Below are 16,001 nucleotides of genomic sequence, written 5' to 3' on the forward strand. Positions count from 1 at the left end.
GATTTTAAACGTCGATCTACTTAGACTGATTTGCACAACTTCTACTGTGGCCGATGATTCAAAATCTTTTTCATTCACCATCGCAAACACACAGTATGTAGTTGATGAAACAGTCGTCAATCGTGCTTTAAATTTTCCACTAGACAATTTCTGTAATTTACCCTCTGAAAATGATATCACAAATTTTTTCAATGCCATTCACTATCAGGGGGTGATCAATTTAACCAAACTTTCTAAATCAAATTTGGTGTCTGAATGGGATATTTTCTTCGATACCCTTTCCAAAGTGTTTGCCAACTGCACAAAATCTAATTTTCATAACATTACTTCCACCCTGCAGTATATTGGTCTTGCGGTTGTTTTCAATCAAAGGATCAATTTTGGCAAACTACTTTTTCCCATTCTCCTGAGACGTCTAACTTCTGCTTTACGTGATCATTCTACAAATCGTAGGGTATCATGTTACTATGCTCGTTTTCTAATGCTCATAGCAGATCATCTACTCACCCCTGAACACAAATCACTTTTTGCTAACTCTGCTGTAACTGAACCCCCACCAGTTAGCAAAAAGATTTACACTCGCCAAGACACAACCTTCAAATTTATGCAAGTACCAGTACTTGTATCTGCTTTCATGGCCAATTATATTCCATTACCTATTTTTAATCTACCCGGCCATGAACAGCAACCTCAACCTCCAGTGGTACAAGCCACCCAGACTCTTCCATTACAGGTAGTAATTCCTCTCTCTCACTCTCTTCCTACTTCTGTTAACAGACCCTCAGTGGTTGATAGGGCTGACCATGAAGTTGTAGAACCACAGCTTCAATCCCAGGTCATAGAGCCAAACACAGAGTCTCATTCTATCTCACCCTCTCCCCCACTGTCAAAAATGTTACCAAGAAGATTATTCGGAAGTAGTAAAATGTCAAATTTGAGTGAACCCTCAGCTCTGCCTCCTCCTAAGAAAAGAAAAACCTATTCTGAGGCATCTGAAAGCCCATCCTTGTCCTCCCAACAGGACATGGACTTTGAAATGGCCAATGAACAGTTACTAGAGGCATCCTCTCAACAGGATGCATCTATTGAAATTCGCCATCGGGCCATGGCATCCTGTACTGAGTCAAGCACAATTCCATTACTCACAATGGAACCATACACTTCCCCAGATAATACTCAGGACACCCAGCGAGGAGTGCACGTCGAGTCGGTTACAGTGCCTGCCATAGTTACGGCAGAAGAGCATTCACATGCTTCAGAGGGAAAATCTGACTCTCCGCCATCTTTAATAGAGTCATTTTCTCCCCTCCCAGATCAAACACCTCTGGCTCCCGTATGGGATTCTCCACTCGCAGATTTATCTGGAGAAAGTGGAGGGCAACTCGGTCAATCTATCCCTGAAGCAATTCAGACATCTATTCCAAAAGATTTGATAGCATTGACTGAGGATCGGGACTCGCGAATTCCCATTGCACCACCACTGACCTCTCTTGAAGAGGCTAGGGTGATTTTTTATGCAGGTACACAAGAACAGCAATTGGAAGACTCCTCACGAGCAATCATATTGAGAGAAACACATGCACGTGAGATGAGTGAACCAAATATGAGTGAAATTCAGGTGAGAGCACACACAGACACTGATACTGTCAACCTGTTAGCTCAGATTGCTGCCCTGAAAGAAGAACTTGCCAAAAGTCAAGCTGAAGCTCAAGCATTCAAAGCACAAGTGGTTGAACGGTCTTCTTCTTCCACCTCTGTCGACAATCAGCTTGCGATCATAAAGAATGACATCTCAGATTTAAAGACTGCTGTAATACCAAAGCTCAATTCTATTCAGGACACTCCAAACTTATCAGCTGATGACATATCCAACTTCTGCTCCCTACATACAAGAATGACTTCTCTTGAAGACCTCGTTGAGATGAATCATTCACTAGACAACTCAAGATTTCTAAAGATCGAGACGGGCATGGAACATCTGAATGAAGGCATGAAGCACTTATATTACATGATCAAGAATTCTCATTGCCCTAATGAAGAACAAAGAGCTTATTTTGAAGGACCGTCTGGTGGAGGATCAGGCTCTGGAAGTGGTGGAGGTTTCAAAGGAAAGTCTGTAGAGGATCCCTCAACTAAGGGGGAGAAGAAAGGAGGGAGTAGTTCCAAAGGGAAAGAAAAAGATACTTCTGCTGGAGATAAAGGAAAGGCTGATGATGCCTACTACAGTGGAGAACAGGATGACTTCGATATTTTTGACATTCCCACTGAACCAGCTCAGGAAGATAAAGATGGGTTATTTGAAGCTGAAGAAGAAAGTGATTTTGAAGATTGGGAAGAAGAAGATACAGTGGATCCTAGGTTTGAGAAAGAATTTCAGAAAGAGCAGTTAGAGATGCAAAGAAAAGAAGCTGAACTTAAGAAGGTCTCACAGATTATTGACAGGAGAAAAGACATTCAAAGAACAGAAACTCTTCAAAAGCAACGTCTTCATGACATTAAAGCTCAAGAAAGGAGAAGAGATGTCAGACTGAAGATTGGTGGAAAGTGGGATGAAGCTAGGAGAGTACTCGATATGCCTCAGCTATGCACTAACAATGATAGGCAGTTCTTACATCTTCTGGACAAGCTGGAAATCTCAAATCCTAACAATGACATGTACATGAATGCTATCAAGACTGAAGTCTCAAGGATCACAGCTGCTTTTGATAGATCCCTAAATGAGATGAGCATTTTTGTATATTGTCAGAGTGAAGGATCATTCAAGGTGTCACTTCATCTATTCGAGAATCGTTCGTTGTCAGAGATTTGGGTTCTTTTAAACAAAGTGAAAAGAAGCTCAGAGTTGAATGAAGTTCTTCGGGAAAGACTTAAAGAGTTTGCCAGCAGGGCTAGTCCTCAAGTGGTCAACAATCCTCATCAAGTGAGATTCTTTAAGTCTGATTGTCTTCAAATCTGTCAGCTAGATGTACAATCTCTTAAAGACTACTCAGCTAAGCATCTGGTCTGGATGGAACATCATTTGAGAACAGCTGGATATTCATCCATGTTGAAGACTCAAGCTGCTGACTTGATTCAAGCTTATTGTGAGAAGAATGTTAAAAGGTACAATCAACTCAAGAATAAGTTGAAGACAGTTGGAGTTCAACCAGTCAGACCTGCAAGCTTCACTTCAGAAAAGGATCGTGTTTTTGACAAGGAATTGCTTCAAGATTTGGAAGAAGGTGAAGTCAGAAGAGAAGACAACTAAACTCAATTAGCTCAAAACTCAATGTAATATGATTAGAGCGTTATGAATCAAGATAGTCTAATGTAGTTATATGTTCAGGCTAGAGGAACATCTATCTTGTATTCACTTGTAAATTTCATTTGGAATCTGGAAAATGTTAAATATAATCCAGAACTTTTCTGCTATTTACTTTACATTACTGTTCATATCTTTTTCTTATTTGTTAGTTGAGTTATCCTCTAGGTATTTGTTGTTATTGTCTAACAAGCAAATAGGGGGAGATTGAAAGGCATATGTCATAGCCTACTCGTTTATTCGAGTATTTAACTCAACTCAAATAAGAATGTAATAAGTAAATAGTGGATCAAGCATCAGAGAGATCTCACAAAGTAACATCTGTCAAAGAATAAAGAAACATTGTTCATCTGCAGTCTTGAAGATTCACTGGAAGAAGTTCAAGAAGTTGATCATGCCTCAGTGATATAAATCAAGATCGTGGAATTAATCAAGTGACAGAGATCTCGTCAAGGTATCATTTATTACAAGGATTCAATCAGAACAACAAAGTCAAGACATGAAGAAACGTCACGAAAGTTAGTCACTCATGAACCAGACAGTACATCGAGTGTCAGCATTGAAGTGACGGAATTGATTCATAAGTCTCGAAGATTGTCTGAAGAATGGATGCTGCTCAGAGATAGTATTAATTCTCTATTAATTTAATTAAGTCATATAATTTAATTAAGAAAATAAATTCTATCTGCAAGGATTAATTTATTGATTAATTGAATTAAAGTGATTAATTAATTTAGAATTAATATTAAGGATTTTCAGAATATTAATTGATTAAAATCTGTGATAATTCTAAAAAGACAACTGATTGAACTAGCATGACAATCGGTATGACAATTGATAGTCATACCGAATGTCTTGCTAAGTCAGTTAATTGAATTGATAGAATTTTCAATTAGAATAAAATCAATTAAGTATTCAGAAAAACAATTTCATTTGAACTAATATGACAATCGGTATGACAATCAATAGTCATACCGAAAGTCTTGCTAGTTCATTTTAATTGTCTTCCTAGCTCTAATGAGATTGTCTCACCGAAAGTCATTCAAGCTTAAAAAGATTGTCACTGCAGTTCAACAACTTCGACTGTTTTGATAAATAGAAGCAGAAGACATCATCTCAACATTATCACAGCAAAAACAGAGCAGCCAAAAAAACACAGAACAAGAAAACACAGCAGAAAAATAAGAGAAAATATTTCATCCTTAATCTGCTTATTCAAGATCAAATATTCTAGCTTGTTAATGTTAAATCCAAACCACTAGAATTACTTATCTTGTTCTTGTATATCAATCTAGCGGATTAAAATCCCTAGAACTTAATCTCAAATCGCTTTTAGCATTTGATCTTTTAATTACAAAAATAGAAAAAGTTCATGTCGAATTTATTCTAAATTTGTAATAATTGATTTGAGATTAAACCCTTGTAATCGATACCGTAGTTGTAACACCTTTCAAGTTTAATAAAAGTTTTATTTAACTTGAATTTTGTTTCACAATTTTATTCCGCATTTTATTCGACGAAACGGTATTGTTTGCATTCAACCCCCCCTTCTACAAACAAATTGGGACCTAACAGGTTCTAAAGAAGATTGAAGAACTGAGTAGTATTAGAGCCAAAGATGCACTCCCAAAGACTCTAACTATTCCTTACACTGGAAGTAGAGTGCATCTAAGGCCCTACTGGCTGATGGAATTCATGGATGATAAGGGAGTTAGAAGATTCTTCAGATTAGAAGACCAGTTGAGCATCTCTAACAATGAGACTCTTTTGGAAATGTAAGGAATGCTAAATCTCTCAGAATCTGATGAACTAGAATTCCACAGACAGCTCCAAAATCAGATAGAAGAAAACAACAGAAAGCTTGGAAAGAGATCCAGATCATCAAGGAAATAGATCAATCTGCTCAGGCTAGAGGAGCGCCTTGAAAATAACTGTGAGCAAATCTTTGTACATTTTGTTAATTGCAGCACTTTACAATTTTATCTACTTTCATTTAAATTTGTATTCTTAGAGTGTTTTGTTATCATCAAGTTTCTCTTAATTTATGGCTACAATTCTAGTAGACATAAATTGGGGGAGATTGTTGGGAATATGTTATGAACTTGATGATTTAATTAACAAAACACCTTAGTAGATTTAACTTAGTGTATTATGTAGCACTCGACAGATAATCAAATATAGTCCCGACGGATGACTCAATATAGTCCCGACGGATGATGATTTGACATCCATCGAGTGAGTAGCTTATTTAACAATAAGTCATGTAGCACATTTCTGCAAACACCTTTGTATAGATTCTGTAGTAGCATATAAGTCATGTTGACTGTAATTAGATATGCAGAATAGGTTGATTAATTGTAAATAGATGATGTCTTGTAATTCTGCATAAATGAAATGAAGTCAAGTGCCAAATAGCTACCCGACGGATGATCAACAAAGCTACCCGGCTGATGATCAACAAGGCAACCCAACAGATGATAATTATGTACCCGACGGATGATCAATTCAAACATCTGTTGACAATGGCAACACAGTCAAATGCGTCGAGTATTTGCAAAAGGAATGTGGCAGCCTATTCAACTGGGTTTTTGAGAACAAATAAGCATTGTCATTTCCATGCTATCATGAAGATATTCAAAGATACTGAAATAGAGTAATAAAGCAGTATAGTATTAGACTTGATAGGTTTTGTTTTATTATCTTGTCTTATTACTGTGTAATCTTGGTGATATATAAACCAAGAGTAGCAAATAGTACAAAAACAAGACTAAGCAAGTATTTTCTCAGAGAAACAATTGTAAGCTGAATCCTTTAGCATTTCTCTGTAAGTTTATTTATTCTTATTTGTAAGCAGCTGTGAGCTATTCAAACTTCACAGAGTTTTCTAGATATATATATATATGGTGGATACATTCAAATCCACCAGAAAGTTTTAAAAACTTGTGTTTTTATTACTTTGTGTTTTGATTCATATTTAACTTGTCATTCCGCATTTTGCAAATCAAAACACTGACATGTATATTTTAGTTTGAACACTTTATAATTTAGAAAAAGTTTCCAGAATTACATTCAACCCCTATTCTATAATTCTTGTTGCATTGTTAGGGACTAACAACCCTTGATATAATTACTCCAGCACTCTCCCAAATATGGTCAGATTAAGGAACTTGAATCTTGATAATTTTAAGTAAGCATATAGTAGGTTTAATATGCCAGAACTCTCCCGAATATGAACATGAGGTTTGTGTCTGCTCACCTACCTTCACATTTCTGTACCAAAATAGTCGCAGAATAATATGTGCACATAAATTCCCAAGCTCTGCAGATTATTGTACTAAGTGTTCTTTTTCTTTAATTTCACAATAAGATGTCCTTTATCACATATTTAAAGTTATTTTTTTAAAAAAATATTACCTATAAAATAGGAAAGTTGTAGAAAAAGATTTTGCTTTATGTAAACTTATTTTAATTCGCCTGAAAAAAGCCAACATATGTGCTATCAATTTAGTCATCTGTCCTATAACAGTCCTTTTGATAAGCTAAGGATGTTTGATGTAGTGTTGAGTAAACAAATTGCCTATGATAGTCTGATAAGATTACTGTAGCAATAGTAAATCTTTTTAACACTGAATTTATAACCTGTGATATTTAGCAAATGTAAAATTTGAAGCAGGACTATTATAACCAATGAACCAGTGATATTTAGCAAATAATTAAGATTTACATTGAAATCTTTAACATAGAGCTCTGTTATACTTTTTATACTTTGTATTCAGCCTAAATATCCCGAACTCATTTCACCTTAAATATCCCGTACTCATTTTTTCATATGGTGTTATATTCTTACGTTGATTAATCTTGGTCACATGGTGCTAATTCCATTTCAAGGAGTTGTATCATACAGCTCTGGAAATATAAGGCCATGATCAAAAAATGCAAGTGTCCAATTTGTTCTCGACTAATTAATGTTTTGACACCAGAGGGATGCTTATTGGGTCGACAAGAGAAGAAAGAGGCTGATGTGTTGCAAAATTAGATTTGACGCTATTAAAGGCAATCACTCAAACTTCCGTTGTACTAAATAATTAGAGTGAATGTTGAAGCTAATACTGGTCTAGTATAATATATAGCATGAAAAAGGCAAGAGATGCAAGTGTTCACCTATATTCAAAGTATCATAATTTTGTTATTTTTTCAAAATGGTTATTGTTGTGTAAAACTTATGTCTCAACGATTCAGTGTCTAAATTGAAATGAGCTTGATAATTTTTTTTTATATTAGCAGACTTATATTAATTTTAGAGGTGCAAGGCCCCACTACTGATACATGCATGCTTTGGCTTATCTAGAAGGCTAAACTTAAACCATATTACCTTACAGGTTTAAACACAAAACTATCAAAACTACACAAAAACTACCAGGCTTTTAAACTATCCTCGGACAAAATATTTTTGAAATTTAAACGGGCAAGGTCATTACATAACTTAGGTGAGATGAAAAAATGGATGTGAATACACCTGCATATAATTATACTAATTGGCATTTTCTATTTTAATTTTAAGGATGTTATTGATTGAAACTATGATATATTTATACATATAGCTCGTGACAAGATAAAAATATATGCTAAACTAGTTTTTAAATATGCCACTTTTTTCCACTGTAAATTAGTATCACGGATCGATAATACTATGTCAGCTATTTGAACAATTCTCATCTACTTACTATAAATATTTTTTCTATGTCAGATATTTGAACAAATCTCATCTATTTAATATAAATATTTTTTCTATTTTAACTCATTAACACATACACTAATATTTAAAATCCAAATTTTGCTAATAGCATTCCCCACATAATTGTTTTACATATATCCACTTTCATTAAAATTATTTAAAAAGGACGGGTGATTAATGCACTGTTTAATATATTTTTGCTTGATAAATAATGCTATCGAATAACATTATAAAACAATTTTATTTAACTAGCTTTATCTTCTTCTTAATTTAATTTTTTCCATAAGAACATAGTCCTAATAATACTATGTAAGACACGCGAAGACGGTGTCAAGTAATTTTCAGTTATATAATTATATTAAATAATACTAAATAAAAATTATCAACGTCAAAAATAAGATTTTAGAATGATTTTTAAATCTAATTTTTATTTATAATGTCATTAATTATATTAAATTAATACAAAATTTAATAATTAAAAAATAGAAGAATATTAAAAAGTTATCAAATTATTGTATAATTTTATATTTATACTAAGTTAAAGTTTGATCTAATAGCAGTTTTATCAACTCACCAATTTGCTTCTCCCCCTTTCTCTTTTTTTGATAATTTTGTTTATTCCCCTTTCTTATAAAAAGAAATATTGTCTAATGAACCATATAAAAACTATCACTTAGCAACTCTCACCTGGCCGTTAAATTTGTGGATTGTTTGTTTTTATGCCTATAATATATTTTTTATATTTTATTAATAAAATTATAGATGTTTAATATAATAATTTATTTTAATTTTTTTATATCCTATATAAAAGTGTTTGCAGTTTTAAAAATTTTCACTATAATAATTTAAATATATACTCATTAATTTACTTCATATTTTCACATCTTAAAAATTTCCTGCTTATTCCACCATATACCTAGCATATTATTTATCCTAAAGATATTTGTTAGCTCTTATTTACAAATATTTTCATAATATATTCAAAATTGCATACAAGTGTTCCCGGTGCATCCGATGGTGCAGGCACTCCAGGTTCAGCTTTATCGACTAGAAAACGAGTTAAAAGGGTCAGTAGGTTGTATAACTACCCATTATTAGATGTGATTTATCGTACATAATATACATATAGTTTGTTATTTTTTCATATTGCAGTAACATCATATTATACTCCATTATGCAGGAAAAATAAAATGTTTTTTTGTCGCGGACTCAAGATTCATATAATCGCTTCTTTTCGAGGAATCTTGAATGAACATTATCTCATTTTTTCATTTCATAACTTCAATAATTAAGTTTGATTTTTTATTTCCATTGTTGTTTATTGTTTTGCAAACAGAAACTTTTTGCTTTGAGAGGTGAAGTTGAAATTTTTGGATGTTCTTTATATTTTTGCAAATTTTTAGTTTAATAATTTTTAATGGCAGGTAATTTGTCCTGTAATTTGATTATTATCATTTCCGTTATGTGGTTAATATTTAAACTATAAACGTGCTTAAACTATATACAAAAAATAGAACTCTTCGTACTATTTGACTACAATACAATACGTTATCGAATGATTCTTTGTTAGTATTTACACATGATGATATTGATATAAAAATGTTGGTACACATTATCGCAACTTCATAAATATATATCTTTAAAATTTAAAAAAAGATTATATATAATTAAATTTGGTATGCCTAATAGATAACTAGTTAAAATAATATTCTAAATAAAAAACTCTATGTGTTTCAATACACAACACGGACTACATACTGGTATATATAATTTTCCGTTTTATCTGGAAAGGTATTTGGGAGGTGAAAGTACAAGTGTTGCAAGCCAGGAAGGGGAATGACTCAAGTTTTATCTGAAAAGGTATTTGGGAGGCCAAAGAACAGCTGAGGAAAGGGTTTAGATGGGTTTTGGGGTATGGGAAAGATATAAGGATTTTTCAAGATCCATGGCTTCAAGGTAAAGTTAATTTTGTGTGGAGGACAATCAGTTGAATATTAGTAGAGATGAAAAAGTTTGTCAATACTTTCGTTCTAATAGCAAAGGTTGGGTCGTGCATAAGGTAAGACAAGATTTTCATGTCGCTGATAGTCCGTGTATTCTCCAAACAAGAATTCCCCAGAACAATGCTAGGGATAGGATAGCTTGGATTGAGTCGAGTAAGGGTGTGTATACAGTGAAAACGGCGTATCAATTTTGGGTTTCTCAAAATGTAAGTGAGGATGAGTTGTCTAACTCGAAGGGTTGGAGCAGGCTATGGAATCTTCAAATTCCTCGTAAGCTCAAGATATTTCTCTGGAGATTCTATAAAAATAATGTACCAGTCAGGAATTTATTGTGTGGGAAAGGAATAGCTACAACAATTCTATGTCCTATGTGTGGGACAGATATAGAACATGTTCGTCATTTGTTCTTTGAATGTATCTTGCCAGAGATTGCTGTTTGAGATCTGAGGTATCTATAGACATAGATGGGATTGAAAATGCTTCGAAGTGGCTGTTAGAAATGCTAGACAAAGAGGTTGCAGCGAAGATGGAAAAGGTGGCGGTTGTTTTATCAGGTATATGGTTTGCTAGGAATAAAAGAGTATGGGAGGGGGAAACTTTGACACCTGTTGTCATCATGGAGAGTAGTAGCAATCAGGTGGTCGAGTAGAAGGAAGCCAATAAACGTAAAAATATGAGTGTTTCAAGTTCGAGCAAACCAGAGGTAGGCAGTAGAGATGTGTGGGTACCTCCAGATATAGGGAGTTTTAAATGTGGATGCCTCATTGCAGAGTATTGATAAAACTTATTCCCTGGGAATGATTATCCGTGATGATCAAGGTCGTTTTGTCTCAGGAAAAAATATGAAGATAGCAGGGGTGATTTCTGTTTTCGAAGCAGAGGTCAGAGGAGTTCAAGAGGCTATTCTATGGATTGAGGACATGGGTTTACATAAAATCACTATAGAGTGAGATTCTGAAATGGTAGTTCATGCTTTGCAGAAGTAAGAGATCTATCAGCTTGAGGTTGGGCATATTATAGAGGAAAGTAAAGAAAAACTTAAAACCCGTTCATATTTATCTGTTTGTCATGTTAGGAGAAAAGCTAATATGGCAACTAATTTAATGGCTAAATTATCATGTATGGTTAATTGCCCCTCCAAACTTATTGTTGGAGATTTTATCTTCTGAATTTTCAAGTTAATGAATTTTCCATTTTCAAAAAAAAAAAAAAAATCCCGTCATAGTATAGCCAATTTGACCTCTCTATCTTTTATAAATACTTAATGTAGATCACGAAAATTAGTTAGCAAACATTTTAATATTCATTAACTCTTCATTAGCGCATCTGATGCTGATCCAAGGGTAACTTGCAGAAAAAGTTATAAAAGACTAATTTGTAATTCCGATCGCATCTAAAAGTAGAAAAGAAGTGTGTCACGTTAGCTTTCCATTCAAGCTAACCGATTTAAATAAATCTTTTTCTCCAAGCTAAAATTAATTAAAACCCTAATAATATCTCGACAAAAAAACCCCCCAAGTAATATAGCTTAAAGTTTCCATCTATTCAAGCCTTTGTTTAATCTTAATCAGTTGATGTCTGATCGCCGTTGATGCAAATGCTGAACTTCGCAACATTACGAGGTCTCTCTCAGTGCTCACGCTCTATATTTCAAAAAGTAAGTAAGTCGGTCATAAGATCACTCAATATTTTCGTTATTTAAAATTACAAAAAAAATTATAACAACTCATCTTACGAGCGAGATATAAATTTAGTTTGTGTATATAAAAAATCTGTTAACGAAATTTTTGATTTGATTATATACTTAAGTTTAGGAATATGTTTTGGAACGAGATATTTAATTTGGTTATATACCTAAATTGATTTTCAAGATATTTGATTTTATTATATATTTAAGTTTATGCGATTCTTGTATATCGGATGTGCAGAGTGCTGTTATTGGTAGTGGATCTCATGAATGTAGTTTCATACGTGGGTATGCAAAACTCAAGAAAAAATACGGTAAGAAAAAAATATCCAAGTTTATTTTTAATTTTAGTTCAACTGCCGAGAGGAAAAATTGTGGGAATTTAAGGTTTTGCTGTACAAAAATTTTTGAAACACAAAAGTTTTGAATGGTGCGAAATCAGGATTTTGATTTAGAAGGAGACCGGTCTAAGTTATTTAAAATTTTACATTAAAATTTTTATGATTTTGGACCGTGGTTCCTCCCCTGAGAACCCTATACATAAAGAAAAATATGGAAGTTTTGAAATCTTTTACAAAGTAGAGAAAGAGCGTAAATGGTAAAACTGTATTGTGATTGGGATTGTGGAAAACTTAATATTTGATACCCTGTTTTCTTTTAACAGCTACTGGTTCGAATCTTAAAAGTGCCGAGGCTCGCTGTACACCTGAGAAACGACAAGGTACGATCTTTTTATACATTTACAGTGCAATCCGTTTGTGGTTGGTTACGTTGTTTTATGTTGTCATAGCCGTACAATGGAAGGATATGTTTCCAAACACTTAATTAGGCATATTTGAACTGTAAAACAGCATCTGCGGAAGTTCTGAGAGAGGGCTTAGTTCTGATTAGTTCTTCATCGTTTTATAATTTTTAGTCAAATTGCCAGTAACAGGGGATTCCTGTATTTGTTAGCTAGTCTAAGCTAACAGTGATGTTGGTGCTTAATAAAATGCAGATATATGTCACAGTATGTGAACTCTTAAAAATATTGCACATAACTTGGAAGTTTCATTGTTAATTTGACCGAAAATATTGTTACTTGGCAGAGAAATGTCCAGATGATCAAGTAGTGAACTGTACAAATGAACCAGTGATCAATTGTACAAATGAACCAGTAGTGAATTGTTCAACTTATCAGCCGGATGATTTCTGTGGTGAAGATTTTTGCGGAGAAGTTTTTTCTGGAGGAGAAGATTTCTGCGGGGATGAGTTTCACGGAGAAGATTTTGACAAGGAACAATTCGAGGGAGACAAGATTTTCAGAAGCGTGGAGTTTATAACCCGAGTCCCAATTTCATCAAAGTCAGCTACCCCTGTTGATGATTTTGTCTCACACATATTTGATAACACATATCAAGATGAAGAGAAGTAGGTTAGCTCTGCAATTAAGTTCCGAAATCTGAACATCTTGTGTAAATGTTAAATCTATTAAGGGGCTTCATTGAAAGTTGAGAACTTGGTTGCATTGTTATTAACTGTAAAATGAGACCAACTGCTCCTAAACCAGCTCTGCAGCATTGTTAGATACTTGGATCTGTGAATTCATGTATAAATGTGCAATTACTGCTCTCTCTCTCTCTCTCTTGTTTGCACAGTCATTTTTTTAATGGTTTAGATGAGGATAGTTTAGATTTGAACACATAAGCATTTGTTAAATTACAATATAAATCAGAGAAAATGTTAAACAAAAATGGAAAAATTGTAATACTGATCCCTGTTATTCCTTTTCGGTTTTCCAGATTATGTTACAATTAAATTCCGATAAATGAATAGTTTCGGGATCTTTATCTAGATAAAAAGAAAAGAGTTTGAAATGTAATACATTACTCTAATTCATGATATTATTGTCTTTTAATTTTAAAAAATTAGAGTAAATTTAGGCTTAATTGTTTAAATTAAGGTGATCCATTTTTATCTCCTCCATTCTCTCATATTAAAACACCAAACCCTATACTAACATATCATCTAAACCACATCAGGAAAAATCATACATTGCATTTTTCACAGTTTTGTCAATGGCAGAACAAGCAGTTTCTAACAGCACACACATCTCATGGTCTGATTCATTTTCCCAAGGCCAACAAGCCATTAAATCCCTATCTCAAATCCTTCCATCTTTCCCCTCCAATCTTATTGGCTGTGAAAACCCTTCTCATACCCTCTTCTATGATCCTGAAATCTCCTCCCAAATCACAGAACATCTCCGAAAACCTGACTCTGGAGCTGGCGACAACAGCCTCTGTCGTTGGCTTTACGATACATTTCAGTTTGCAAAGCCTGATCTGCAGTTAGTTGTCCTGAAATTTCTTCCTCATATTGCTGGTGTGTACCTTTCTCGAGTTCCTCTCCGTAAACCTTTGGCTGGTTTTGAAGCTGTTTTGTTGGCAATCTATTCGCATGAAACTGCTTTTCGAAATGGCCAGGCTGTTACTGTTAATATACCTGATCTTTCCCATTCCAGTATTTATCATGAATCAAAACCTTCTGATGCTAAGAATAATGTCACTGAGCTGAATTTAGCTGTCATTTCTCCTAGTTTAGAGCCTTATGGAACTGTTCGATCCACCCGCAGGTAAATCAATCTATCGTAAGATACAGATATGTCACAATAGTGCCCTAAATTTCTGTACAGACTATACTTTTATAACATATCAAACACTTTTAAGAACTTAATTTACTCATGGTTTTCCCTTGACAAGAAAATTTTATTTAATTAACGGTGCAGGGCACGTATAGTAGGAGTTGCATTAGAGTTGTACTATAGTAAGATAAGTGAAATGCCTGTAGATTCAAAGATTGCCTTTTGTGAATTTTGTGTTATTTGGGCTGGAGTGGACGGGGAAGATTACAAAGAAACTGATCAATGCATAGAAAACAAAGCTGGAACAAGCAAATCAAACAAAGTTGAGGAGTTCAAAGAAAAGATGAAAGGAGTAGACACAACTAGCTCAGGGTCATCAGAAGGAAAAGGGGAAACTTTTACAGGGAGGATTCCATTACCCTGGGAGCTACTACAACCTGTATTACGAATTCTAGGACACTGTTTAATGGGTTCAAATAAGAACCAGGAGCTGTATGAAGCTGCGTGTGTGGCATGCAGGAGTCTACATGCAAGGTCTTTGCAAGACATAAATTCTAAAGCAATATTGGCTACCGGAAGTCTTCTGAGGCTTCTCAAGTTAAATTCTAACCAGGTTGATAAGGTTGATCATACCGAAATATCAATCACTAATGTTATCAGTATCTAGCTATTCTTTTCCTGAAGGGCCTTCAAATCCAGGCTGGTGCAGCTAATTCCTCGTCACATTGGCATCAGGATCTGAGTACGGGTATGGACCTTTTTCAACCAATATTTAGTAGGGATCTTACTCTGATTATGTAATTCTAGTAGTTTAATCTTCTCTGCCTGTGTCTGTTATGGTTTACAATACTAATGAATTACGCTAGTCTAAAATGTCTCAGTTGTAGATCTCTTCTTCATCTACATATTTTCATGTTTTCTTCTCAACTTGACTAATATCATTAACCGGCAATAAGTATCCTTAAAGTTACAGTTCAAAAGCATACATAAGCTTCTTCATTTTTCATACAACATAATCAGAATGCTACTTCTGCAAGGACTGTTCTTTACAAGTCTAAGAAGATACTTTGCAACAATGATTAAATTGATCCGAAGTATCCAAGTACAAAATCAGAGTCTATTTAAGTACCCAACTAAGAAAGAACAAAAGTCATCTACAAAAACCCAATTAATAACCTACATTCAAATAAAAAAGAACAAATCTTTACATTAAGCTAAGATTCTCCCATTGCCAAAATGCACCTGATTTTTCAATCCACCAGGTCACCAAAGGTCAATCTCACTGTCCAAATGCTTTACATTAATAGCAAAAGTTTTACAGTTCTGCAATATGGACTGAATGTTTGGTTACCAGAAGACCGGAATATCTATCCCCAGCATCATCAAACTCACGAATAAACTGGTAAGTGGTCACTGTACAATAAATAAAACTAAAACATCCCTCAAAACCTAAAATCCTTCTAAGACTATTTATTTCCCTTACACTCCTCTTCCTCCATTACCTTACCTAACTACTCGTGTACAGGATATTAATGTCTGATCTCATAATATCACTGAAACATATTAATTTGACATCAGCCCCTAGGTTCTTGTGTGAGAATGGTCCAAATCTCAGTAGTTGAAAAAATGTGAGTATTTAAATGACAACTGAC

At 34.1% G+C, this 16,001-nt stretch overlaps 2 protein-coding genes across 2 annotated transcripts; both read left to right on the top strand.

The window, feature by feature from the left end:
• Positions 1 to 11,514: 11,514 nt before the first annotated feature.
• Positions 11,515 to 13,365, top strand: LOC141693146 (uncharacterized). The gene is made up of 4 exons (XM_074498161.1): positions 11,515 to 11,696; positions 11,968 to 12,040; positions 12,391 to 12,447; positions 12,815 to 13,365. The coding sequence occupies exons 1-4, from the start codon at positions 11,631 to 11,633 to the stop codon at positions 13,138 to 13,140; spliced, it is 522 nt and encodes a 173-aa protein (XP_074354262.1). The 5' UTR covers positions 11,515 to 11,630; the 3' UTR covers positions 13,141 to 13,365.
• Positions 13,366 to 13,783: 418 nt separating this feature from the next.
• Positions 13,784 to 15,235, top strand: LOC141691484 (uncharacterized). Its single transcript, XM_074496222.1, has 2 exons — positions 13,784 to 14,340; positions 14,494 to 15,235. Exons 1-2 carry the CDS (start codon positions 13,784 to 13,786, stop codon positions 15,014 to 15,016), a joined length of 1,080 nt encoding a protein of 359 aa, XP_074352323.1. The 3' UTR covers positions 15,017 to 15,235.
• The last annotated feature ends 766 nt before the right edge of the window (positions 15,236 to 16,001 follow it).

Source organism: Apium graveolens, chromosome 10, assembly GCF_009905375.1.
Source record: "Apium graveolens cultivar Ventura chromosome 10, ASM990537v1, whole genome shotgun sequence".
In the NCBI taxonomy this organism is placed as follows: domain Eukaryota; kingdom Viridiplantae; phylum Streptophyta; class Magnoliopsida; order Apiales; family Apiaceae; genus Apium; species Apium graveolens.

Excerpts from the sequence above, each read along its gene's own strand:
- LOC141693146 (XM_074498161.1), top strand. The coding sequence starts at position 11,631 with ATGCAAATGCTGAACTTCGCAACATTACGAGGTCTCTCTCAGTGCTCA. Across the intron at positions 11,697-11,967 it reads CACGCTCTATATTTCAAAAA|AGTGCTGTTATTGGTAGTGG; the intron begins GTAAGTAAGTCG and ends TCGGATGTGCAG. Across the intron at positions 12,041-12,390 it reads AAAACTCAAGAAAAAATACG|CTACTGGTTCGAATCTTAAA; the intron begins GTAAGAAAAAAA and ends TTCTTTTAACAG.
- LOC141691484 (XM_074496222.1), top strand. The coding sequence starts at position 13,784 with ATGGCAGAACAAGCAGTTTCTAACAGCACACACATCTCATGGTCTGAT. Across the intron at positions 14,341-14,493 it reads ACTGTTCGATCCACCCGCAG|GGCACGTATAGTAGGAGTTG; the intron begins GTAAATCAATCT and ends TTAACGGTGCAG.